This window comes from Polypterus senegalus, chromosome 1, assembly GCF_016835505.1.
Source record: "Polypterus senegalus isolate Bchr_013 chromosome 1, ASM1683550v1, whole genome shotgun sequence".
NCBI classification, from domain to species: domain Eukaryota; kingdom Metazoa; phylum Chordata; class Cladistia; order Polypteriformes; family Polypteridae; genus Polypterus; species Polypterus senegalus.
In genome coordinates, this window is record NC_053154.1 from 88,763,758 (window position 1) to 88,790,836 (window position 27,079).

General features: G+C 37.0%; 1 protein-coding gene across 5 annotated transcripts in view; it reads left to right on the forward strand.

The window, feature by feature from the left end:
* The window catches only part of gbf1 (golgi brefeldin A resistant guanine nucleotide exchange factor 1), a 334,724-nt gene that overhangs the window by 48,327 nt on the left and 259,318 nt on the right, over nucleotides 1–27,079 (forward strand). For all 5 annotated transcript variants that reach the window (XM_039753120.1, XM_039753118.1, XM_039753111.1 and 2 more), the window contains one exon: nucleotides 7,801–7,867. In XM_039753120.1, coding sequence (XP_039609054.1) covers nucleotides 7,801–7,867 — 67 coding nt within the window. The remainder of the gene's footprint in view (nucleotides 1–7,800; nucleotides 7,868–27,079) is intronic.

A 27,079-nucleotide genomic window follows, 5' to 3' on the forward strand; every position in this document is an offset into this window, starting at 1 on the left:
ATTTTATATACTGTATTATTGTTATTAATGGCCCGGTATATGAAGCGCTGGTAACACAATAAACTACAGATCCCATAATGCAGCTTCAGCTGCCTTCGAACACTTACCGGTTAATCAAGTCTAGCTTATGATGCTGCAAGTTGCTGCGGCTAGCTCACACGATGCTGAAGAGAAAAGTTGATTCTGAAAATAGAGCCTTTAAAACCGATGGGAGGCTGAGTATATGTTTACTGAACCGCAGTGTCTCATTTGTGGAGCTAATGTGGCTGTAATTACAGAATTTAAATCTAAGACGGCACTATGAGACAAAACATCAGGGTAACCTGAAAGACCTGAATGCAATGCAGAAGATACAGAAAGCAGAAGAATTAAATAAGAATCTGACACTTCAGCGGACGCTTTACCTGCAACAATCACAAAGTGATTTCAAGTGAAGCTGCTTTTATGGGAGACACAAATGCAACTTGCCCCACTTTCCCTGTTGCCAAGTAATGTTAAACCAAGTCGCACTACGGTGTTCCCAAACACGCACTTTGCTGATAAACTGAGCACTGAGTTTGCACGGCGCTTTGGTGACTTTGAAGAACAAAAAGTCCGTCTACATGCGGCTCGAACCTTGTGCATGTTTGGTAGCACATATCTGTGTGAGAAGCTCTTCTCAGTGATAAAGACTAACAAAACAGCACACAGGAGTCGCCTCACTGATGAGCACCTGCAATCCATCCTGAGAATCTCCACAACACAGAACCTCACACCAAACAGAAACGAACCTGTTGCCAAAAAGATGCCAGGCGTCCAGCTCTAAAATGACATATGAGCAAAGACAACTGAATGATTTGATTTGTTATTGCTGAAAGGAACACATTTTATTTATATTTCCAGGTTTTGTTATGCAGCATGTTCATATTTGAATTTGTATAATTTTGACAGGATATATTTTTATGGAGAGCAAAAATCTTTTGGGATATTTAAAATCTAAGTTTATTTTTTATATAAAATTACATAAGAGTAAAGAAATTTGAATGTTTGTTCTTTTAACGTTTACTTTATTTCTAACTTGTATAATTTAGACAGGATATATTTTTATGGAGAGCAAAATATTATAAGTTGTTTTAGGTTTGAGTTGATTTATTCAGGAATAATATTCCTGTCTGTTTTTACCATTCCTACCAAAAATATTTCTGTTGACTAAATAAAAATTCCTTCTATTTAAAATTTAAATAGAACTTGAACAAATACGATAGTTCATAATATCCACGCAGACTTGCACGTAAGAGCGGTTATCCGTTTTAACAAGCAGCGATTGCACTGATAATGTAATAGCTGTGTGTGTATATATGTAGATATGTATGTATATGTATATATATGTTTATATATGAGTGTGTGTATGTGTATATATATATTGTGTGTATATAGAAAAAACGATAGTTTTTTCGTAGGCTCTGGTAATTCTAGTGTTAAAAAATTAACATATAGTTGGAAAAATGCTTCTTTTACATTTTGCTCATAAGAATTGCTTGGGCTGCCAATAATTGGGGTATGCGATTTTGTTAAAAATAATTATTTTTGGACGACAGTAGTTTTGTTTTTTCTATTTTTTATTTTATTATTATGAAAACCTGTTAAATGTAGGTAATACTTGGGGATGGAGTCCTAAATGAAGGGCCAGTACCAAGCTTCTTGAACCCAACAATGTCCATAACATAACTGGATGAGCATGGCAGATTGGGACAAAACACTCCAGGCAACAGGATGGTGCAAAGTGTTCAGTGCTTTATTAAAACAATCAAAATACTGTCCAAATAAATAGTACAATGTTTCCAATAAATAAATCTAATTAAAAGGGTAAAAATCCAAGTGATTAAAAACGAGGGTACAAACCAAAAAAGCAGTTGTTGGGTCAAGTGAGCCAATTTCAACTCCTTCCAAGTAGGGCTGGGCCATATTATAACTTTCATGGTAATACCGGTACAATGTTAGGCAATGATAAGAAAACGAAATATCGCAATAGAATAGGCAGTAAACGCGCGACGCGCAGTGCCTTTGTTTTCATAATCATATGGCGGTGCTAGCATGGCGACGGAGATTGAGAAGGGCGAAAGCGGATCGTTGAATGAAACGGATGAACCAGAATTGGTTTGTTAAAATGGTGCAACTTAAGTGGTGTGGAGCTAGTTTGGTTTTCGCCCGTCAGATACCCAACAAAGCACAATTTTTTGTTGAACATGCAAGCGGGGCGAAGGGAGGAAACACCACAAACCTATTTCACCATTTGAAGCAGAAGCACTTGTTGGAGTACAACAAAGTTGTTAAAGCACGTGAAGAGGCGTCCGCTTCAACTAGCGTGGTGGAGAGACCAAAGAAGCTGACTCAACCAAACAATCGGTGAGCTTTTAAATAGCTGCACGCCTTGTGACAAAAGTAGCAAACGCTGGCGGGAACTAACTAATGCAGTGACTCATTGTTTAGCCAGGGATATGATGCCCATTCAGAGCGTGGAAAGAGAAGGTTTCACAAAGATGCTTAAAAAGTTTGATCCACGCTACAAGCTGCCCACCAAGAAATACTTCTCTAAAGTCGCCTACTTGCCTTGCCTGCTATGCAGGAAGAGGTCCAGCACTGAGGTGTCAAATGCATTATCTTCGTTGGAGTTTTTTGCGTCCACCATGGACAGATAGTCAAGCCAAACATCAGACCCCTATATGAGCCTCACAATACACTACGTGGACAAAGACTGGAAGCTACAAAACAAGTGCCTTGAAACAGGTTTTTCCCCCCCCAAGTACCATACTGGGGAAAATATAGCCAAAGGCTTAAAAGAGTTCCTCAGCTAGTGGAATCTTCAGGAGGAAAACAAGTGTGTGTGACGCACCATAACGGGCTAACGCTAGAAGGCCGCAGACTCAACAACTGGACCAGACTTTCATGCTTCGGACATCGCCTGCACATTGCAATAGGTAAGTTAATTATAACGCAGTGTTCTCCTTAGCGTCGAGCGCCCGGCTAATTTAGTTCAGCGCCCGACTGTCCTCTCGCATGACATTGTGAGATGACAGCCAAAGATCTGCAGAGATGGCAAGGGACGAGCAGGCGGTTGGGTAAATACTGCTACAGCTAATAGTGGGTGTTGAGGCAAAGCAGAGTTCACAAGCAAAGACTATAGAGAGGTGGGGTTTCGAAAGCTGGCTGTACATGGTAACAATGGGGGTGTAGCAGCTTAATACAGTTACAAGGAGTAGGGAGAGGAGGGCGGGCGAGAGGGGGCTGTACATGCTAATAGTGGGAGCTAAGCGGCAGTTTACAAGCAAAGAGGATGTGGAGGTGGGCGGGCAAGAGGAGGTCTGATAAAATAAAAAAGTCTAGTGAAACGAGCCTGTCAGATATCAGAAAAAAGGCGTCAGGAAGTGATATCTCTGTTCTCAGTGTCAGCGCAGTCTGTAGTGCGGCTGAGCGTACGGCAGCTCTCTTTTTGTAAAGTACATAGCAAACCAATATATACACATACAGTTGTTTAAGCATTAGGTGTGTTCTGTGTGCAAAAATCCTTGTAGCACTGTTTAAATTGACCCCATCTGCAGTTCTTGTATTTGCTCATATTTGGACCTGCGTCCATATTGCAAAAAGTGTGCAGAACCCCTTGAATTGCACACTGTGTCCTGAGCAAAAGTTTTGTCACTGAATTGCTGAGAATTTTGTACGGAAGCGTATTAGGGCCACGGTGAAGAAAAAAAAAATACGGACAAAGTGAAGAAAAAAAACTATATGTCGAGAATAAAGTTGAGATGTTGTTACATAATTTATGACGGGGGTTTCAGAAAATCTAGTAAATTAAACATTCATTTTAAGATGAAGTTTAGTTTATGATATTCTACTTTAATGACAAACTACGAGAATAAAGTCAACATGTCGAATTTAATCTCGAGATAAACGGCGAGAATAATGTGGAAATGTCGAGAATGCATACCTGCCGTAGTGCAAGTGTGAATTGAATATCCAACAGACTCTCCCTTTCCCACTCAAAAGTCTTAATGTTGGTAAAAATGCACATTACAACTCTGAAAGAATAATGCAAGAGCTGCTGGATGTCATAGCATCAGAAATAAAATCTAACATACTGAAAAATATACACACAGAAAATTTTTTTAGTGTTCTGTGTGATGAAGCCACATATATCTCAGATGTAAAACAATTAATTATTTACGTTAAATATGTTTGCCAGGTCACTAAAGAGGTCAGAGTTAGTTTTGTATCAACCCGCAATATGATTAACTGCATAGCGGAGACTATAACCAACACACTGAGTGAGACTATGGACACTCTAGGCTTGAATTTTATGTTCTGTTTTATGTTGCAAAGCAACTCTTTTTAAGTTTTGTGGATATTATACATGGTTATGTTAAGGATATGTCAGCCCATTTTCACTGAAAAAGCCTTTTGGTTAAACTGTCAGCAAGGAATTTGCATTTGCACTGTTACATTTTTATATAGCTTTAATGCACATAAAAACAGATGTTTGTTTAAGTGAAAACAAATTGAAGGGTTTTTTTTTTTTTTTGCACTAATAAAGTTGTGGAGTTGTAAAGTATTTTGTTGCGCGTCAGTTATATCTTTATTGCAAATGTTCAAATATATATCGTGATAAATATTTTTGGCCATATTGCCCTGCCCTACTTCCAAGCCTCCCCAGCTCATCCATCACACACTCAGCTGCCCTAGACTTAATACTAGAATCCCTGGAGCCTACGAAAAAACTTGTAATCTTGGCCCACCTTAAATTCCTTCACACCTTTACATCACATTATGCTGGCAAAGAAAACATACTGACTTAATTAAAAGCATGAGTAGTTGTTACTTCAGTGAACTGCCTTTGGAAATGAAACTAACACACTACCCTGAACTAGATAAGATGATTATAACTGAATATATGATGATGATGATGATGGATATAGCTTTATCTTCATGCACATAACTTGCAATCTTTGAAACAAAAATAAAAATAAATGGCTTTGCTTTCCCCAAAATCTCACTAATGTGGATACATGGCTTTCCTTGTCTGGCAGTTCTGCCATTTCCAGAACATGCAAAGACTGGATAAGCACCTTGACCATGTGGGACTAAATCAGCAGCATAATCTATGCCAGCCTGTGTGAAGAGTAATAATTGACCTCTTTCGTTTACTTTCACATTGTGGTTCAAATTGACGTTAAAGGAGAAACCAATTAAAAATGTCCCTATTCATGACATGCCATCACTTTCCATTATAAGTTGCTCTTCCTTGAGTTTTGTATACAGTTAGGCCCATAAATATTTGGACAGAGACAACTTTTTTCTAATTTTGGTTCTGTACATTACCACAATGAATTTAAATGAAACAACTCGGATGCAGTTGAAGTTCAGACATTCAGCTTTGATTCAGTGGGTTGAACAAAAAGATTGCATAAAAATGTGAGGCAACTAAAGTATTTTTTTTACACAATCCCTTTATTTCAGGGGCTCAAAAGTAATTGGACAAATTAAATTACTGGAAATAAAATGTTCATTTCTAATACTTGGTTGAAAACCCTTTGCTGGCAATGACAGCCTGAAGTCTTGATCTCATGGGCATCACTAGATGCTGGGTTTCCTCCTTTTTCAATGCTCTGCCAGGCCTTTACTGCAGCGGCTTTCAGTTGCTCTTCGTTTGTGGGCCTTTCTGTCAGAAGCTTAGTCTTCAACAAGTGAAATGCATGCTCAATTGGGTTACGATCAGGTGACTGACTTGGAAAAATTTTCCACTTCTTTGCTTTAATAAACTCCTGGGTTGCTTTGGCTGTATGTTTTGGGTCATTGTCCATCTGTATCATGAAACGCCGCCCAATGAATTTGACTGCATTTATCTGGATTTGAGCAGAACCCTCCCTTCGCCTTGCTTCTGTCCTGTGTCACTTCATCAATAAACACTACTGTCCCAGTGCCACTGGCAGCCATGCATGCCCAAGCCATCACACTGCCTCCACCGTGTTTTACAGATGATGTGGTATTCTTTGGATAATGAGCTGTTCCACGCTTTCTCCATACTTTTTTCTTGCCATCATTCTGGTAGAGGTTGATCTTGGTTTCATCTATCCAAAGAATGTTTTTCCAGAACGGTGCTGGTTTTTTTTAGATGTTCTTTAGCAAAGTCCAATCTAGCCTTTCTATTCTTGAGGCTTATGAGTGGCTTGCACCTTGCAGTGCACCCTCTGTATTTACTTTCATGCAGTCTTCTCTTTATGGTAGACTTGGATATCGATATGCCTACCCCTGGAAAGTGTTGTTCACTTGGTTGACTGTTGTGAAGGAGTTTCTCTTCACCATGGAAATGATTCTGTGATCATCCACCACTGTTGTCTTCCGTGGACATCCAGGTCTTTTTGCATTGCTGAGTTCACCAGTGCTTGCGTTCTTTCTCAGGATGTAGCAAACTGTAGATTTTGCCACTTGTAATATTGTAACAATTTCTCGGATGGGTTTTTTCTGTTTTTGCAGCTTAAGGATGGCTTTTTTCATCTGCTTGGAGAGCTCATTTGACTGCATGTTGTCTTTTCACAGCAAAATCTTCCACATGCAAGCACCACACCTCAAATCAACTCCAGGCCTTTTATCTACTTCATTGATAATGACATAACGACGGACTTGCCCACTCCTGCCCATGAAATAGACTTTAAGTCAATTGTCCTATTACTTTTGAGCCCCTGAAATAAAGGGATTGTGTTAAAAAAATGCTTTAGTTGCCTTACACTTTTATGCAATCTTTTTGTTCAACCCACTGAATTAAAGCTGAAAGTCTACACTTCAACTGCATCTGAGTTGTTTCATTTAAAATTCATTGTGGTAATGTACAGAACCAAAATTACAAAAAAGTTGTCTCTGTCCAAATATTTATGGACCTAACTGTATGTAAATACTGGACCATCCAGTCTCAATATATTTGTAAAAATTGTTCCCATATCTTATCCACATTTTTGCTTCCTACTGTTTTTTTTTGTTTGTTTAACCTATATGTTCTATGAAACCAGAAATTCAAACACAAAATAATGGAACTATTTCTGGAAAAAGTCAGAGGTTTCTAAGGTGGGCACCAAATGCTCCGTTTGTGTACTTTGTGTTTTAGGGTTTATTTTGGTTTAAATTTTACTAGCATACTAGTTACTCCTTAGACCTTTTTTATTTTTGGGGGTTTAGGACAAAAAAAAAAAGAATGAAAGCAAGCTAAATATATAAGATACTCATTTTAGATATTACAGTTTTTTGTTTAAAACTAGTTTTAATCCCTATGCATTCCCTTTCAGATTTCTGTTTTTGGTGCATTTGCAGCACAGGGTGGCTAATGGAAAAACGTCTTTTCAATTTTGTATTGTGTCTGAATCAAACTATTTTAATTTTACGAGAAATGCAGTGTTTTTTTCATTACTGGTTATTTAAGACACATTGAGATCACTGAGTATTAGATCTGGCAAATTTTCTGAGTATCCACTATGTCTTTTCATCTATCATTGTAAATTGTGTAATGCACTTAAGCAAGCAGACTTCTATTCTTTGACCTACTTAGTGTTCTAATGTTTAATGCTGCACAACTGTTTTGTCATAGTGGCTGTTGAAACTTTGTGCCCACTAAGGCAAAAAAAAATCTACAGTTAAAGTGCATTTACATATGATAAACACGTTTAAGAAGTTGGTGCTAGTGTATCAAGAAGATGTATAAACTTCTTGTATTTGTAAAATGTTTCTGGTAGATAGAAATTTACATATGTTCTTATACTTCAATTATCTTTTATTTAGGATGAAGAGCAAGATCCACTGCTTAACAGTTTTAGCCATCTGAAGGAAGTGCTCAACAACATTAAAGGTAAGACATTTATAATTTTGCATATGCAATTTTTATGAAACTTTGGTTTCTAAATGTGTGTTCTAATGCCAAAAGATGCCTATGATGATTTAGAGACCATTCCAATATTTGCAGAATTAAATGTATATTTTCCAGTTCATAATGCAAATTATGTGATATCATCTGCTGTTAAATTCTACTCTGTATTTCTAAAATGTTTATTTTTATACTGTATTGAGGATTTGTTCTGTGTATTGTACTGTATTGTATTGATCCCCTTCTTTTTGACACCCACTGCACTCCCAACCTACCTGGAAAGGGGTCTCTCTTTGAACTGCCTTTCCCAAGGTTTCTTCCATTTTTTCCCTACAAGGGTTTTTTTGGGAGTTTTTTTTGTCTTCTTAGAGAATCAAGTCTGGGGTCTGTCAAGAGGCAGGGCCTGTTAAAGCCCATTGCGGCACTTCTTGTGTGATTTTGGGCTATACAAAAAATAAATTGTATTGTATAACAGGGATTGTCTTCCTAAATAAAATTTCTCTGATTTTACTAATAGGCAATGCAATTAAATCATTCAGGCAATTATTCCTTTACATACCAAGCTCTTTTGTACCATGCAAAGCAATTAAGGCTTAAAGAAAGTATAATACAGTGACTAAGTAGCATTGGAAATGAGAGTAAATTTGACTGTTGCTTATTATTTTATTTTAGATATCACTTTGGGTCATTTCCTTTTCTGTCAGAAGTTTCTTCTCCCAATAAAAGTGGTTTCTTATTTTGTATCAAAATGAGGTCATCGCCAGCATTTCATTTATTGATCTTAAGTGGTACAGTATGTAAAAGGAAAATCCGTTTTGTTACAAATGTAAAGACTTTTGCACTTCAATACTGAAATGACAAGATGAATCTCTTTATTGTAACTCATGCTATATGTGGAGACAGGTTATCAATACATTTTTAAATAGAAGTAGACAAAAGCTTTAAGGACCATGTATGAAAAGATTTTTTTTATAACTGGTAGTTTCATCATACTATAAGTTGAGCATGAAAGTTTCACAATTGCATGACTACATAGGTGAAAATATTTCTAATAAGAAGATGGTCAGGTTTCATTAATTATGAATGCACTGCATAGGGAAAAAAGATTGCCTGGTAAGTCGTGAATTGCTAAAATAATTTGGAAATATAGGGTCAATATTAAGGAAAGGAATTCTAAGCTAAAGTACATAAATTAATACATTTTTTTATTAATTTAATGGTAATCATTCGATACAAATCAATCAATTTTTACAAAAAGTAGGATTGAGAGAATGTCGACCCCCACCCCTGAAAGAGAGAGAGAGCATGGCCAACGGAGGAAAACTTAAGGCTTGTAAACATACCTAAATTGATAAGTTTGATAAGCCAATAGAGATGAATGGAGAAGAAACAGAAATACAGAAATAATTTCTTCCTCTGTGCTTTAAGAGCTTATTCTAAAATATTACTGATTAGATCCTGCCATGTTTTGAAAAAAATCTGTACAGATCCTCTAACTGAGTATTTGATTTTTGCCAATTTCAAATAGTATAAAACATCGATTTCCCACTGACTTAAAAGAGGAGAGTTAGGATTCTTCAATTTTAGCGAAATAAGTCTGCGTGCCAAAAGTGTAGTGAATGCAATCACAGTTTGTTTGTCCTTCTCCACTTTAAACCCAACTGGAAGAACACCAAACACAGCTGTTAATGGGTTAGGAGGGATTGTGAGACCAAGGCTGTCTGAAAGGTAATTAAAAATTTTATTCCAGAATGATGTTAATTTGGTGCAGGACCAAAACATGTAACCCAGTGAGGCTGGGACTTGATTGCAGCGTTTGCAGGTTGGATCTTCCTGGAAACATTTTGGAGAGTTTTAGGTGAGACAGATGTGCTCGATATATAATTTTTAGTTGAATAATTGTATGCTTTGTGCATATGAAGCTCGAGTGAATTCTCTGCATTGCTATTTTCCACTCCTTTTCTGATATATTAATTGAGAGATCTTTTTCCCAGTGTCCTCTTGGATCTTTGAAAGGGAGGGACTGTAAAATAATTTTATATATTGCAGAGATGGTGTCTGAGTCATTGAAATTGAGCAATATTTTTTCCATCATGGATGAGGGTGCAAGATGAGGAAAATGGAAGGTTCTGTTTAACAAAGTTCCTAATTTGAAGATAGTGAAAGAAATGTGTAGCTGGAATGTTAAATTTGGAATGTAATTGTTCATAGGATGCAAAGACGTTGTCTATATAAAGATCTCTAAGCAAGTTAATCCCAAATTTTTCCAGATATTAAAACTGCATATGTTTGAAGGTTGAAAGAGGTGGTTCTCTTGCAGAGGTGCCACAGATAAAAGCTTCTCCATCTTAAAATGCTTTCTACATTGGTTCCATATTCTGAGTGAGTGAAGCACAATTGGGTTATTAGTATATTGCGATAACTTGCATTTATTGGGGCACAGAGCAGGGAATATAAAGAAGTACTGCAGGATTTTACTTCTATTGTGGACCAGCCTGTGTATGTTTTCTATTTGTGTCCAGGTCTTTATAGCTTGTATGTTTGCTGCCCAGTAATAAAACTGGAAGTTAGGTAGAGCCATGCCACCTTCCGCCTTTTGTCTTTGTAGGGTCCTCTTTGGATACGTGGATGTTTTGAGTTCCAAATAAATGAGGTTATTGTTGAATCTAATTGCTTAAAAATGATTTATTGATGTATATTGGAATGTTTTGAAATAAAAAGGAGCTTAGGAAGAATATTCATCTTAACAGTGTTAATTCTTCCAGCTAGAGTGAGATGAAGGGTTGACCATCTATGCAAGTCTTGCTTAATTTTTTCCATGCAGACGCAAATTTTGTTGATAAAGAGCTTTATGTTTACTTGTGATGTTTACCCTAGGTATTTAAACTGTTCTGCAATGATAAAAGGTAGGGTGTCTAATCTAATATTATATGCTTGAGAATTCACTGGAAAGAGTACACTTTTATTCAGATTAATTCTGAGACCAGAGATCTTTTGAAATTCTGTGAGTGCTGTTAAGACTGCAGGCACAGAATTTTGTGGGTCTGATATATACAGTACCATATCATCTGCATATAGAGAAATTTTCTGTTCCAGTCCTTCTCTGATAATCCCCTTTATCTGATCAGCATTTCGACAGTGTATTGCCAGTGGTTCAATGGCATTGCAAACAGCTGCGTGACAAGGGCATCCTTGTCTGGTACCACGCTCTAGTTTAAAGTAGTCTGAACAAATGTTGTTGATACAAACTGAAGCTTCTGGATTGGTATACAGTAGTTTGATCCATGCACAAATGTTGGGCCAAACCCAAATTTCTCCAATGTAGTAAAAAGGTATTTTCATTCAATTATGTCAAATAATTTTTCTGCATCCAATGATTATAATATTTCTGGGGTGTTTGACTTAGTTGGTGAGTATATTACATTAAACAGGCGTGAAGATTTGAAGATAAGTGCGCCCTTGATAAATCCAGTTTGATCTTGTGATATTACGAAGGGAGCACTTTCTCCATCCTTCTAGCTATGATTTTTGAGAGTATTTTAACGTCATTATTCAAAAGTGAAATTGGTCTGTATGATGCACATTGTAATAAGTCCTTATTTTGTTTAGGGAAAACGGTGATTAATGCTTGGCAAAAGTGTGAGGAAGAGTTTGATTGTCTCTGGCTTCTGTAAATGTTGCTAATAGGAGGGGAGCTAGCTGAGCGGAGAATTTCTTATAAAATTCTGCAGGGTAGCCATCAGGGCCTGCTGCTTTCCACCTTGAAGTGACTTTATAGCATCTAGTAATTCTGATAACGCCAGAGGTTTATCAGTTCCTCCGCACTAAAAGTATCTATTTGTGGTATCTGTAATGTATCCAGAAATGCATTAGATTGTGTGTTGTCTTCTTTAAACTCAGTAGAATATAAGGATTTATAGTAGTCTCTAAATGTGTGCATTATATTTTTGTGGTCATGATTTTGTCTCCATTCGTGTTGGTGATTACTGGGATTGCTATGGACTTCTTGCTTGTGAATTTGTTGAGCTAAAAGCTTATTAGCTTTCTCTCCGTGTTCATAGTAATGATGTCTGGATTTATAAATTAGTTGTTCAGTTTCTTTAGTTGTCAAGAGGTTTAGTTCTGAATGCAGAGCCTGCCTTTTCCTATGTAGAGCCTCACTTGGAAGCCTGGCATGTTCTTCATCTATTCTAGTAATTTGCTTTTTAGCTCTGCTACTTTCTTGGTTTCTAATTTATTTCTGTGGGAAAGATATGAGATAATCTGTCCTCTTAAGAAGGCCTTAAGAGTTTCCCAGAGTATTCCTGCAGAAATCTCTGAGGATGTATTTGTCTCTAGGAAGAAACTGATTTGTTTGGATATAAATTCTGTACAATTCTCGTCTGCTAATAGAAGCGGGTTGAGATGCCATCTGTGGTGAGTGTGTGGGGCATAGTAACTTTAGCTCCAAGATCAGAGGTGCATGGTCAAAATAACAATAGCATCATCATAGTATTTGCAAGATTTAATCATAGGCAAGAAATTATTATCTATAAAGAAATAATCAATTCTTGAGTAGCAATGATGTACTGGTGAGTAGAAAGAATATGTTCTTGAGTTTGGGTTTAAAAACCTCCAGGGTCTGATAAGTTGTGATCAGTTATAAACTTTGTAATTATCTTTGCAGTGTTAGATGTCGTCCCCCCTGTGATAGAAGTCCTATCTAAGAGTGGATTTAAAACACAATTAAAGTCCCCAGCCATTATAATTTTATGAGTGTTCACATTGGGAATGGATGCAAATAAATTTTGTATAAATTCCTTATCATCAACATTAGGTGCATAAGCATTTATCAAAATCATTTTACAGTTAGATAAGTCTCCCATGACCATCACATATCTCCCTTCAGGATCCAATACTACATCTGATGCTACAAATGAGACTGTTCTATGTATGAGAATTCCCACACCTCTAGTTTTCTTTGTAAAGCTAGAATGGAACATTTGGCCAGTCCAGTCCTTTTGCAGCCGGAACTGATCCTTGCTTAGTAAGTGGGTCTCCTGTAAAAATACTATTTTAGCGTTTAAACCTGTTAGGTGAGAGAGTACTTTCTTTCTCTTTAATTCATGATTCAGGCCTTTAACATTCCAGCTCACAAAGTTAACTGTCCCATCATGGAGACATTGATTCTGAATTTTTGATGTCATTTTATAGTCTTAACTGAAAGTGAGACAGTTTTAACCTTAATTTCCTATTTCCCCAAGAGTTATTGCCATGCAGCCTATTGTTATGTTGGTAGTTATAATTATAGATATTAAAAGGATAGATTAGATATAGATATAGCCTGCTCTCTTTCTCTCCCCCCCTTAACCCTCCCATTTTGCCTCCCCACGTGAGGCTGGACCGCACTTTACGCAGTCCTAGTCCTCTGACATACCCAGAGACAGAACATGTCCAAAGCAAAACAAGCCCCCATGCAGGGGTGTTTTAAGAATAAAAAATAGATATCTCTATTGCCAATATAGTCTAAATGCTATATGCCTAAAATTTAATCATTAACAAACTGTGAACTTAAAATATACAGTGGTGTGAAAAACTATTTGCCCCCTTCCTGATTTCTTATTCTTTTACATGTTTGTCACACAAAATGTTTCTGATCATCAAACACATTTAACCATTAGTCAAATATAACACAAGTAAACACAAAATGCAGTTTTTAAATGATGGTTTTTATTATTTAGGGAGAAAAAAAAATCCAAACCTACATTGGCCCTGTGTGAAAAAGTAATTGCCCCCTGAACCTAATAACTGGTTGAGCCACCCTTAACAGCAATAACTGCAATCAAGCGTTTGCGATAACTTGCAATGAGTCTTTTACAGTGCTCTGGAGGAATTTTGGCCCACTCATGTTTGCAGAATTGTTGTAATTCAGCTTTATTTGAGGGTTTTCTAGCATGAACCGCCTTTTTAAGGTCATGCCATAGCATCTCAATTGGATTCAGGTCAGGACTTTGACTAGGCCACTCCAAAGTCTTCATTTTGTTTTTCTTCAGCCATTCAGAGGTGGATTTGCTGGTGTGTTTTGGGTCATTGTCCTGTTGCAGCACCCAAGATCGCTTCAGCTTGAGTTGTGAACAGATGGCGGACATTCTCCTTCAGGATTTTTTGGTAGACAGTAGAATTCATGGTTCCATCTATCACAGCAAGCCTTCCAGGTCCTGAAGCAGCAAAACAACCCCAGATCATCACACTACCACCACCATATTTTACTGTTGGTATGATGTTCTTTTTCTGAAATGCTGTGTTCCTTTTACGCCAGATGTAACAGGACATTTGCCTTCCAAAAAGTTCAACTTTTATCTCATCAGTCCACAAGGTATTTTCCCAAACGTCTTGGCAATCATTGAGATGTTTCTTAGCAAAATTGAGACGAGCCCTAATGTTCTTTTTGCTTAACAGTGGTTTGCATCTTGGAAATCTGCCTTGCAGGCCGTTTTTGCCCAGTCTCTTTCTTATGGTGGAGTCGTGAACACTGAACTTAATTGAGGTGGCTATGGAAATTGAACTCAGGTGTGATACACCACAGTTAGGTTATTTTTTAACAAAGGGCCAATTACTTTTTCACACAGGGCCATGTAGGTTTGGATTTTGTTTCTCCCTAAATAATTAAAACCATCATTTAAAAACTGCATTTTGTGTTTACTTGTGCTATATTTGACTAATGGTTAAATGTGTTTGATGATCAGAAACATTTTGTGTGACAAACATGCAAAAGAATAAGAAATCAGGAAGGGGGCAAATAGTTTTTCACACCACTGTATCTAATCTTCAGCCATCTTAATGTATTAAGATAATAAACCCGGGGAATGGTTTTAGAAAGTGGTCCAGAATAAGCATAGTAAGTCTTAATGCAATAATAACAATAACAATAAACCAAGGGTATGATGTTAAACAGTCTCCTTTAGGGTAGAGAAAAAATAAATAAATAAGATAAAAAAAAAAATGTAAAAAAAACTGTAATTAAAACATAGACAGCGTCCGAGTAATAAAGAGGATATATAATTATAAAAACTCCATATCTTAACAAATAGATCAGACAGTGGGTTATTTATCCTTGCCGTGTCATGATAGGCTACAACTCACTATTGTGTTTCAGAATAGTGTTGGGATCAACTTTCTTAATTCCTTTTCTGCTTCTTCCTTGCTGGCGAAGACATTGAATTGACCTTGCAGTTCCACTTTCAGTTTGGCCAGGATGCAAGAGGCTGTATTAGATATTGGCTTGCCGTAGCCACTGTTTAATGTTTTAGAAGGCTGCACGTTTAGTAGCTGTTGCTGGAGAGTAATTAGGGAAGATATGAATGTAGTTATTTTCATATATAATCTCTTGCTTGTGTCTGAGGAGTGCCATCACCTCTAGCTTAAATAATAATCTCTCGAAGAGAATAATAAAAGATCTAGGTCTAACGATATTTGATCCGCTTACACGATAAGCTGCTGCTATTTCAGAATCTGCTTTAAAGTCCTCTCCAATTATTTTAGAAAATAGTTCAACTGCGAATTTCACTGGGTTTGGACTTTCTCGCTTTTCCGGTAGACCTTCGATTCTAATATTATTCCTTCTGCTTCCATCTTCCAAAGCAGCAAGTCTGTCTCCAAGTTTTTTGCATTCTGAGTTGGCAGTTGTTGCTTTTTCTTCAGCACTGGCAGCTAGATTTTCGGCTGTTTCAATTTGAGTCGTGAATGTCTCCTTGACATCCTGCAGTTGATCGGCAAGTGTGCTCAGTTTAGACGAGGCTTCCTTAATGTGCTCTTCAATTTTACACAGCATATCTTTAAAGACTGCCTCAAAGCGAATACATATGCGTTTCTCCAAGTCTTTATTATCCTGCTGCTGCACCAGTTGCAGCTTCTCATTTGCCTTTTCCCTTGCCTTTTCTTTATATCTTTCCTTATCTCTTGCTTGAGCTCAACGATCATCGCCTTCAGTTCAGACAGATCATTTCTGCTTTCATGCATCGTAGGTGAGGCGGTGGGCTCTATTGCAGCCAGTGTTCATGGCTCGCGTGGAGTACTTGAAAGCGCGGACTGCAAGGCCTTTTCCAGTTTCAGATGATGATCTCCAATTGGTGAGCTATCGTGACCTGCGTCACTAGCACTCATACATTTGCTCCCCGTTTTGCTGTTAGCCGGAGACAATGCAGTGGACCGTGGTCCCGAGGAGTCTGAGCTTTCGCCCATCTGATCCCGGTCAGTCTGTGAAAGGCCTTACCTTGAGCTTGAACTTGGACTTGCCGATCTGAGCTTGGATGTAGCTTTAGTTTTCGTTTCTTTCATTTCTTTCTGAACCCCTTTCTTGTTGGCCATGTTTATATATGCTTGCATATACTGTAGTAGTACCCTCAGGTTGGACAAGTACAGGATATCTCAGGATAATAAGAAGATAATATGAAAAATAACACTGCTGCTAGCGGAGCTCCGCTTTAGACGTCCATCTCTCGCAACGGACAAGACTAAAGTAAATTTAATCAGAAATATAACACTGTCTCCAGACTTGTAATAAACAGAGGACTTTTAATTAGAATTGAGGAATGCAGTTTCAGTTTATTTATTCTGGGGTGCACCTAATGCCAAAATTCTGCATCTATATCTGTTTTCTACATTGTCAATTTTCTCTGAAAATGTTTTTGTTTTATGGGTCTTTTGGTCTATGGGGATACAGTGTTGGTGTCTTGTAATTATGATCTGATGCTACATATTGAAGTTTTTCAATACTTATAGCATACTTTCTTGCAGTAAATTTATCTTGACTTTTGTTCTCTTTATCTTCTTATTATGAGCTTCTTTCTGAACCCATTTAATTTCATATTCAGCTATTCCATTGTTTCTCCTTAGACTCATTGCTTAAATGGATAGTGGAAGAACAATGCTAACATCTGTCCAGGTTAGTTGTTAATGCTAGTTTCTGCTGTTTGGCAATATTCTATTCACTGGTCTACAAAATATATTTTTGTTTGGTCTGGGAACTTCAGACCAACTTTTTATTAAGTTTTTTTTACACTTATTTGATTTATGAAATCATATTTAAGGTAGCACATTAGGGTTTTTGAGATATACTGTACATCATTTTTGTTTTGACACTTTTGAGTATCAATAAAATATATAAACACAATATCTAGAGTTTGAACTATGTCCCACCAAAATTGTTTTGATGTGTTTATTCTGAAAAAAAAAAACAGAAGACGCTACCAGGCACATTAAAACATCCATCCATCCATTATCCAACCTGCTATATCCTAACTACAGGGTCACGGGGTGTCTGATGGAGCCAATTCCAGCCAACACAGGGCACAATATTCTTATATTCTTGCATATATATGTATGTATGTGTATGTATGTATATATACATATATGTATGTGTATGTATATATGTATGTGTATGTATATATGTATGTATGTATGTGTATATATGTATATATGTGTATATATATATATATATATATATATATATGTGTATGTATGTATGTATATATACATACATAATATATAAACTAAATGTCCCATAGGTAATCTATTGGATTTAGGTCGGCTGAGCGTGGGGGCCAGTCAGTGCTATCAATTCCTTCATCCTTCGGGAACTGCCCGCATATTCTTGCCCTATGAGGCCGGGCATTATCGTGCAGCAGGAGGAACCCAGGATGCACTGCACCAGCATAGAGTCTGACAGTGGGTCCAACAATTTCATCCCGATACCTAATGGCAGTCAAGGTGCCGTTGACTACCCTGTAGAGGTTTGTGCGTCCCTCCATGGATATGCCTCCCCAGACCATCACTGAACCACCACCAAACCGGTCATGCTGAGCCATGTTACAGACAGCATAACGTTCTCCATGGCTTCTCCAGACCCTTTCATGTCTATCACGTGTACTCAGGGTGAACCTACTGTCATCTGTGAAAAGCACAGGGTGCCAGTGGTGGACCTTGCAATTCAAGTATTCTAAAACTGATTTAGTCGTGAACCAAAGCAATTTCCACTATAGTATTGTATGTAAATACAATTAATCCACTCCAGACCGTACGAACTGCATGTAAATATATATTTTTTTAGTTTTTAAGCACAAATATAGTTAATTATACCATAGAATGCACAGCGTGATAGTAAAGTAAATGTAAAAACATTGAATAACACTGAGAAAACCTTGAACAACAAAGAAAACTAACACTGCAATAATTTGCGCTATAGTACTAGGATCCGCTTGCTAAAAACACTTTTTTTTTAATGAGTTTTAAGCATTTAAGCATTAACATTTGAATAATCTGTAATTTAATAAACCACCAAGAAAAGTATCATTGTCACAATGCACACTATGAACCGATCGCTGTAAACAGAACTGAAAACAAAAACAAGTCTTTTCTACCTTATGCGTCCAGCCTTCCCTCTCTTGCTTGCTTGCTCGCTCGCTCTCTCTCTCTCTTTCGTGTGTCCTTGTGTTTCTTTCAGGAGCCTGGAGTGCCTGTTTGTGTGCCTCTGTCTAGCGGGCCTGTGTGTGTGTGCGCCTCTGTCTAGCGCGCCTCTGTGTGTGTCTCTCTCGCGCGCCTCTGTGTGTGTGTGTCTTGTGCGCGCTCCTGTGTGTGTGTGTGTCGCACTCTCTCTCTCTTGCTCGCTGCACAGGAAATGCACAGGGAGAGACTGAACATGTACAAACCTAAAGGGAAACTGGCTTGTTCGTATACCGAGTGTGTGGTTGTGAACCGAGGCAAAAGTTTGGCAAACTTTTTGGTCGTGTACCAAGACGTTCGTGAACTGAGGTTCCACTGTATTGATGTTCCATCCTGGAGAAGTTGGACTACCTGTGTAACCTCTGTAGGGTTCAGGTACCGCCTCATGTTTCTGTTAGTGATACTGACCGTAGCCACATGCAAAATTATTGAAAATCAGTCAGAGAAGTTGAGGAGGGAAAAATGTCAGTTGCCTTCACCTGTTAAACCATTCCTGTTTTGGGGTCATCTCATTGTTGTCCCTCTGTTGCACCTGTTATTAATTTCATTAACACCAAAGCAGCTGAAACTGATTAGCAACCCCCCTATGCTACTTAACTGACCAGATCAATATCCCAGAATTTCCATTAACTTGATGCTATACTCTGATTAAAAAGTGTTCCTTTAATTTTTTTGAGCAGTATATATCTGACAAACAAGTTTATGAACTTACCACTGTGTGCTTATGTTGGCAGCACTGTACAATCACCCTGGTAATGTTTCAAAACCTTGTTATATCAGTGTCTCACAGCTGTGTTCGTGTTGACGTGTGGCAATGTCTTTCTTAGTGGTGTTCATTATTGTTGTTGCGTTTTCTTGTGTGACCTTGTGAAAATGTTGGAGCTTGCAGTAGAGTAACAAACAAACATTAAGTTTCTTGTTAAATTTGGCAAGAGTGGAAGTGAAATCAGGGACATGTTATTCCAAGTTTATGGGGATAATCCATAAAGAAAACGGTAGTGTACAAATTGATTTTCATAGGGGAGAGAAAGTGTCAGTGATGGCCAGTAACAAGCAGAACTGACGAAAACACTGCAAAACATTTGTTGGGTTGTGTGTAAGCATCGTCAGCGGACTGCAAGAACAGTTTTTTGCTGAGTGTGTAAAGAGTTTGGGTGGAGAATTATCACCAAATCTCACATGTTCGAGTCCCAGAAAAGAGTTGCTTGTTGTTCTTGGTTAAGGGGCGACCAATTTCCCCAGGTTGAACAGATTAAGTAATTTAAAGTCTTACTCATGGGTGAGGGTAGTGTCAAAATTTTCATTGAATTTCTCTCACCCCATTCCAGGTTTAAAGTAAGATAGATGTATTGTAGTTGAGGTAGGAAGTTATAGATTGCATTAGGAAAACTGTCTAAGACAGAGACTACTGTCTCTGTCATGAAAGTGAATTAGTGGTGTTTTTTTTTACTTTCCAACATAAAATTTCTCTTTTTTTCTAGTTTACTTGTGAAGATCTGAAGCTTGTTAACATTTTAATGGATTGAAAATTGTATTGCAGCCACTAATAAATTGAACACCACTTTTCATATACTGAAATATATTTAGATTTTTATATTTTCTTAATGCCTTAGGTTTTGTGAGCTTTGAGTTCAATATCTCTTCACACTGTGCTACAAAAAGTTAAGATCACTTAATTTGATTCTTCCTTTAAATTACAAACAATTCTATTTGTGCTGTCTTCAGAATTGAATATTGTCAAGAACTTGAATTTAGCATTGCTATGAATCTGAAAGCTATTTTCAAGTGAACTACTATACTGAAAATTTCAGTCTCAATGAAGATCAATTTTTCAGGTTACACAATGCATTGCCTTCCACTTTTGTCTTTAAATCATCTAAACAAGCTTAATTACACCACAATGTTGGCAGGCTAGTATTTATTTATTTATTTTTCCACTTGTCATCTTTGAAAATGTTATAATGATTCATATATCTGAGATCCAAAAAAGAAATATATTTTACAATAGTGTGAAACCCAACCCAATAATATTTAAGTAATGACACTTGTTTATCCTTTTCAAATTGTTTAATTCTGCCTTTTGTGGAATTGGGAAATGTACTCTGGCTGATCAGTCCTCATTTAAAGTATATCTTTATATTTTGCTCTTAATACTTTAAACATAAACTTCACTTAATATGTTGAAATTATATGCAGTTTTTTCTATTGCTTTTTTATAGACATAAAATTGTGGAAGCCTACAGTTTGTGGTTTTATGCTGTTTTTAGGTCCTTACAGAAGATGGATAATCTCAGTTTTGAATATGTACTGTATATCCTTAGTAACCTTAGAGCTCACTTCATTGCACAGGGTAAACTTGCTTGCTGTATCCAGTGTGCTGATCCAAATAAATGCAGGTTGCAAATATGAAGTTCCTTTTCTATAATCAGAAATGAGCATATTTAATCAGGTGTGGCAGAAACATCCATTGAGAAGTGATGGCCTTTGCATTTGTCAATATTATCTTTCCCCCTTTTCTTCAGTTGGGGTTTCACAAGTTTATTTATAATTTCCTAACTCCCTTTGAAAGCAGTAGTGCAGTTTGTTCATTATTTAACTAAAACTTTCTAATGAACTGAGAGAGGTAATGTAAATGTTAAGCAGTTTTGTGAATGTATTCCCCAATGCCTCAACGTGCTTTGACAGCGTCTTAACTCTAACATGGCCACATTTGAAATTCACTGAGTAAAGGTTGAAAATCTTTGGCAAACATCTTTTGTGTGCCTTTTTAAAGAGGTTAATATTTGTCATGAATCTGCAATTTTTTTCAACATTTGTTTATTGATTTGCTTACTTTATGTTATTTTGTCTAATTGTTAGTACATATTTTCAAAGACATTTGTAAAAAAACAAAATTAAAATATTTATTACCACATGATGAAACTTTTACATTCTTCCAGCAGCCACTTTTTGTTTGTGTGTGTATATATAGATATAGATATAGATATAGATATAGATATAGATATAGATATATATAGAGATATAGATATAGATATATATAGAGATATAGATATATATATAGATATATAGATATATAGATATATATATACACACATATATACACACACAAACGTGTGTGTGTATATAGATATAGATGTATAGATATATATAGACACACATATATACACACACAAACGTGTGTGTGTATATATATATATATATATATATATATATATATATATATATATATATATAGCATGTTTCCCAATTAAATTGGACTTGTTAAGTTCATTGGAGTGTATAGGAACTTTGCAGATAAGGTCAGTGACTTCCTGATTTAACTGGAATGCAAATGTGAGGAGACAAACAATTTCCTTAGCCAACCATCATAATGGCAAAGAAAAGATAACACTTCATTCAAATGAGGGTGAAGTGTTTTGACCTTCATAACTCAGGGAATGATTGTAAAAAAAAAAAAAATAGGTAATCGCCTAAAAATGGCCATTTATACAGTTAGGACAATAATAAAAAAGTGGTCATCAACTGGAACATTGACAAATTTACCTGGAAGAGGACCCAAGTTTATTTTACCCAGACTTCTGTTTCCTGCAGAGGCATTAGCTCTCTTGGAAATGTGTTCTTTTAATATTGTGGCTTATTAAATAATTAAACAATATCATAATATACCAGAAAAGGCGATATCCCTCCCATAGTGATTACGGCGGTACAAGAATCAAATGAGACAAAATATCTTTTAGCTTACATTTACTGACGTTTACGCGGTTACAGACGGGGAGGCATATGGACAGACTTTTATCCAGGTGGGAAATCTGGATCAACACAGTCAGCCATTTTCTCCGTCCCTACGCTGGGAGGTTTTTCGACAACTCTTTGTGTCGATGCAGCCTCGAAGGGTCTGGCCACTGTCCAGACCTTTTATAATGTCTTGCTTCATTTGCTGCTCTTCTCTGTCTCCAAACAAGGGCTGAATTCCTCTTCCCCAAAATACAGACCTATCATAGTGCTTACATGCCGATTCTCATTCTCCCAATAAGGAAAGAAGATTTGTGCTGATAGAGGACAGAAATACCCTAACCTGTGTTTAAGCTGACTATACAAGCCTCCAGTTGTCTTAGGCTATCTAATCCAATGCTTGGCTAGCACTTCTAACTGCTGAGCCCCTGTGTGCCACAGTTAACATGCACATGTGAATAAAACTCATAACAGTATTGTCCAGATATAGTGACATAAAGAAACATGTAGTATAACAACTTCCAAACCCCACTCTCTGTCATTCTCTTCATTCATCAGCCTCTCAAAGTACTCTTTCCATCTGCTCAACACACCCTCTTTGTTTGTGAGAATATTTCCATCTTTATCACCCTAACCTGCTACACACCTTTCCCAGCTCGGTCCCTCTGTCTAGCCAATTGGTACAGGTCCTTTTCTCCATCCTTAGTGTCCCACCTCTTATACAACTCATCATACACCTTTTCTTTAGCTTTCACCATCTCTCTTCACTTTACGCCTTATCTCCTTGTACTCTTGTCTACTTTCTTCATGTCTCCGACTATCCCACTTCTTTGCCATCCTCTTCCTCTGTATACTCTCCTGTACTTCCCCATTCCACCACTATGTTTCCTTTTCCTACTTCCTCTGTCCAGATGTCACACCAAGTACCCTTCTTGCTTTCACCCTTACTACTTCTGCTGTAGTTGCCCAGCTGCCTGGTAACTCTTCACTGCCACCCAGTGCCTTTCTTACGTACTCCCTAAACTCACCCTTGCAGTCTTCCTTTTTCAACTTTAACCCATTGATTCTTGGCTCTGCCCTCACTCTCCTCCTCTTCTTGATCTCCAACTTTTTCCTAGAGACCACCATCCTATGCTGCCTAACTACACTTTCCCCTGCCACCTCTTTGCAGTCTTTAATCTCCTTCAGATTGAATCTTCACCCTATGTTCCTCTCTCTTCTTAAAATACGTATTGACTACACCTTTTCGCAAAATCCACTATCATCTGACTGTCTTCATTCCACTCCTTGACACCATATCTACCAATCACCTCCTCGTCTCCTCTATTCCCTTTGCCAACATGTCCATTGAAATCCGCTCCAATCACCACTTTCTGTCCCTTGGGTATACTGTCCATCACTTCATCCAACTCACTCCAGAAATCTTCTTTCTCATTCATCTCACACCTAACTTGCGTTCATATGCACTAACAACATTCATCATCACATCTCCAATTTCCAGCTTAATAATCGTTACTCTTTCTGACACTCTTTTCAACTCCAAAACCCTAACCCCTGCCCCATTTTTCCTCTCATCCACACCATGATAGAACATCCGGTATGGAAATTTGTATTGTTGTCTGCATATTAATCTGGCAAAATTTTACACGAGATACCCTTTCTGACGTAATACTCCCCATTTAGATAGATAGATACTTTATTTATCCGGGTTTTATATAATTTTATACACACTGGAAGGTAACTTAAATCAAGTTATTTTATTTTCATATCTAAAGTTTTTGTGCAGGTGTTTTTATTATTTTAAAGCCACCATCAAATTATATTTTTAACTCCAAAAATGCACAGAGATATTTAATCTGAAACTGGCTAAAATCAAAATCTATCCTTGAGTTTTTATCACTACAACATCTTTTGTACAAACACAGTAGCACAAACAATGACATTCAGTGTATTGTTTTCAAAAACATATTAATATAATATTAGCACATTAGGATATATTAAGAAGCTTGGTAAAGCCATACATAAAGTGCATAGAAAATGTTCAAATTTCACACACTCATTGACTTGGTCCCTAAAGGTATGAGGTAGGATTAATAAATTTTGAAATAAACTGCATTTCCGTATGCAATGCCATTTGATTGATTTTACATAAAAATGTAAACTGCTTGTTGTATATGTTCTGTAACTTCCCCTACACTTGTAGCTCCAGATTTATTGGGACTTGCTAAATACACCATATCATGTGAAAACTCATGTGTCATACTTCAGTTTTGCCTCTCATATGTAAAATAGTAATAGATCTTTTTTATGTAAGTACTACTATTACCATAACTGCAACATTTCATACTATTAATGAATGTAAATTGCCTTTAAAGCTATACTGCATTCATAATAATAAAAGGGATATGAAATGATCACAGCTAATGTGTCTTTTTTGTTGTTTTAAATGAAGTACAAAAAGAGAAAAACAACTCTTTCTCAAATTTTACTGTGTTCAAATAAATGACTATATTATGAACATATGGAATTAGTATATGTCTGTGTCAATGTGCATTTGCAAAGGAAAAAGGTTAAAGGTTATTTCAACATTGAAAAAGGAAAGGTTAAAGGCACAATGTTTCAGTTGTATAGGCTTTTCACCTTCAGTATAGGGTTTTCATAATACAGGAAAAAAAGCTGAAGATTATTTCTGTGATGAAAAGGAAAGAAGGTGAAAGGCACAATTTTTGCTATATTCTGTAGCCTTCATATAGGTTTGCCGTAATGAAAGCTATACTGCCAAACATTGTGCCTTTGACCTTCTTTCTTTTTCAGTGTGAAAGTAACATTTAGCTTTTTTTCTATATTATGAACATGCTTTACTGAAGGCGGATTTTGTATATATTAATGATGAGCGAGCATGCTCGGCCGAACATATGTTCGGCTCGAGCATGGCGCTACTCAAACGAGCACCACATGTGCTCGTGCGCCATGCTCGAGTCTCTGCCCCACACGTTTCGCCGGTTGGAGACAGCCAATCAAGGGACAGGTAAGTACTGCCCTCACTGTAATGCCAGTAGCCATGTCAGGTGCTGGCATTACAGTGATTGGCTTGCAGGAACACATCATCGGGTGCTAAACAGCATACACTCTCCTATAATGCATACACTCTCATATAATGTTTTAGAGCGTCAGCTCACCTGCAGGCACTCCCATATCATGTTTTAGAGCAGTGAAAGGCAACCTTTTTGGAGTTGCGGCTCACTAAGTCCAAAAATTTTCTTTTGCGGCGCACCTGAGGGACTGCCCATAAATAAAGTCGTGACGACACAATCTATGGACAATCGCCAAAAAAACATACATTTTATAATAAAAGACATTTTATTAATAAAGGAATCAAAGGATAAATCTTAAATTTAATTAATGTGAACGTTGACATTGTTTTTCAGCACATATGAGATTGATGCGAGGATCAATTTTCGAAAGACAGATGCGCATTTCCTTGTCGATCATTTGAAGTCTCTCACGTTTCTTAGACTTCATTTCCGTAAGTGTTCCATTATCTGTTTTTCCAACATAATTTTTTTTTTTAAAACACCTTTTTAATAAACCAAAAGTTCAAAAACACTAGCAATTTTAAATAAACAAAAGTTTTTCGCGGCGCCCCTAGAAAATTCAACGGCGCACCGGTTGCCTGACAATGTTTTAGATCGTCGGCTCACCTGCAGGCACTGGCATATAATGTTTTAGAGCGTCATTTTCCCTGTAAAATTGATTTTTTGGGGGTTTTGGCGTGTTTTTGTCAGTCTGTAAAAGTGGCATACAACTCGGACAAACTGGTTCCCAGCAGCGACTTGGGAGTCCAAGATGCATCCAGACATCGTCCCCATGCTGTTCCCGGTCCATTTGGGTGGTGTTTCTGTCACTTTCTGACCTTTTCCAATGGACCAGGCACCTTCCCCTCTTCAGAGCAGGGGGTGCCTGGTTGTCTCCCATTGACTTACATTATACTTGGGTGCTCGGTAGAGCACACGAAAATCGCGATGTGTTCGGACCGAATACCTGAACACTTTGGTGCTTGCTCATCACTAGTATATATCCAAATTTAGGCCAAGCATTGCTTTTTCAGAATATATACATCTGGTGTGAATTATATTGTGAACTTTCCACGGGCTTCATTTTTCTTTCCTTCCTACCTTTCCAGAAATGAAGAAGTGTTTTTTGAGCAAATAGGCCATCTCACAATTATATAGTTATGGGACTCCTATAAGTTTTGGAGCAGCCGATTTTATTGTTTTTTATTTTTTAACTTTGTACCCATCAGGCTATGTCACATTTTCCAAACAAATAGTATATAAATGCATGCATTGTGCCCATCTGGCATCTTTGTGTACTATATACTGTATTTGTAGCAGAATCCATCTATCCTTAGTACACTATGTTATTACTCCAATCAGTTGCATTACACTACTCTTATTATCCACCAAGCCCCAGTCTATTTAAGTTGTCATCACAAAAATAAAGGCATTCCTCTTTCCACATCAGTTTACAAAATATTCAGAATTATAATCTGAAACTGAAACTTATTCACACTGAATCACATAATTAGAAAATAAATGTGTGTATTATGTCTTTATGTCTTCACATAATCTTAATGAAACTGACCTTTGCTTAAACTAAAATCTGACAGCGTCTAGGTTGTTAAGTGTGTCATCATTGTAGTTTACATTTTGGTTAGTAACTATAGTGTTCCTAGGTTTACTGGTCAATGCTACCTATACTCTATGCCACATTGTCTCTTGTATTTGACATATGGATGTATCCATATGTAATGTCATTGAAGTAGTATGTACTGTCAATTGTAATGCTTGACATGCTTTTTAGGCTGTTGTCAGTTATTAAAAATATGTATTTGCATAAAAGAAAATGTATAAAAATTGCAGAGTTAAACAAGTACAATATTTTGTGGTTTACAAGTGCCTGAACTCTGTTACTTTGAAAATCAAG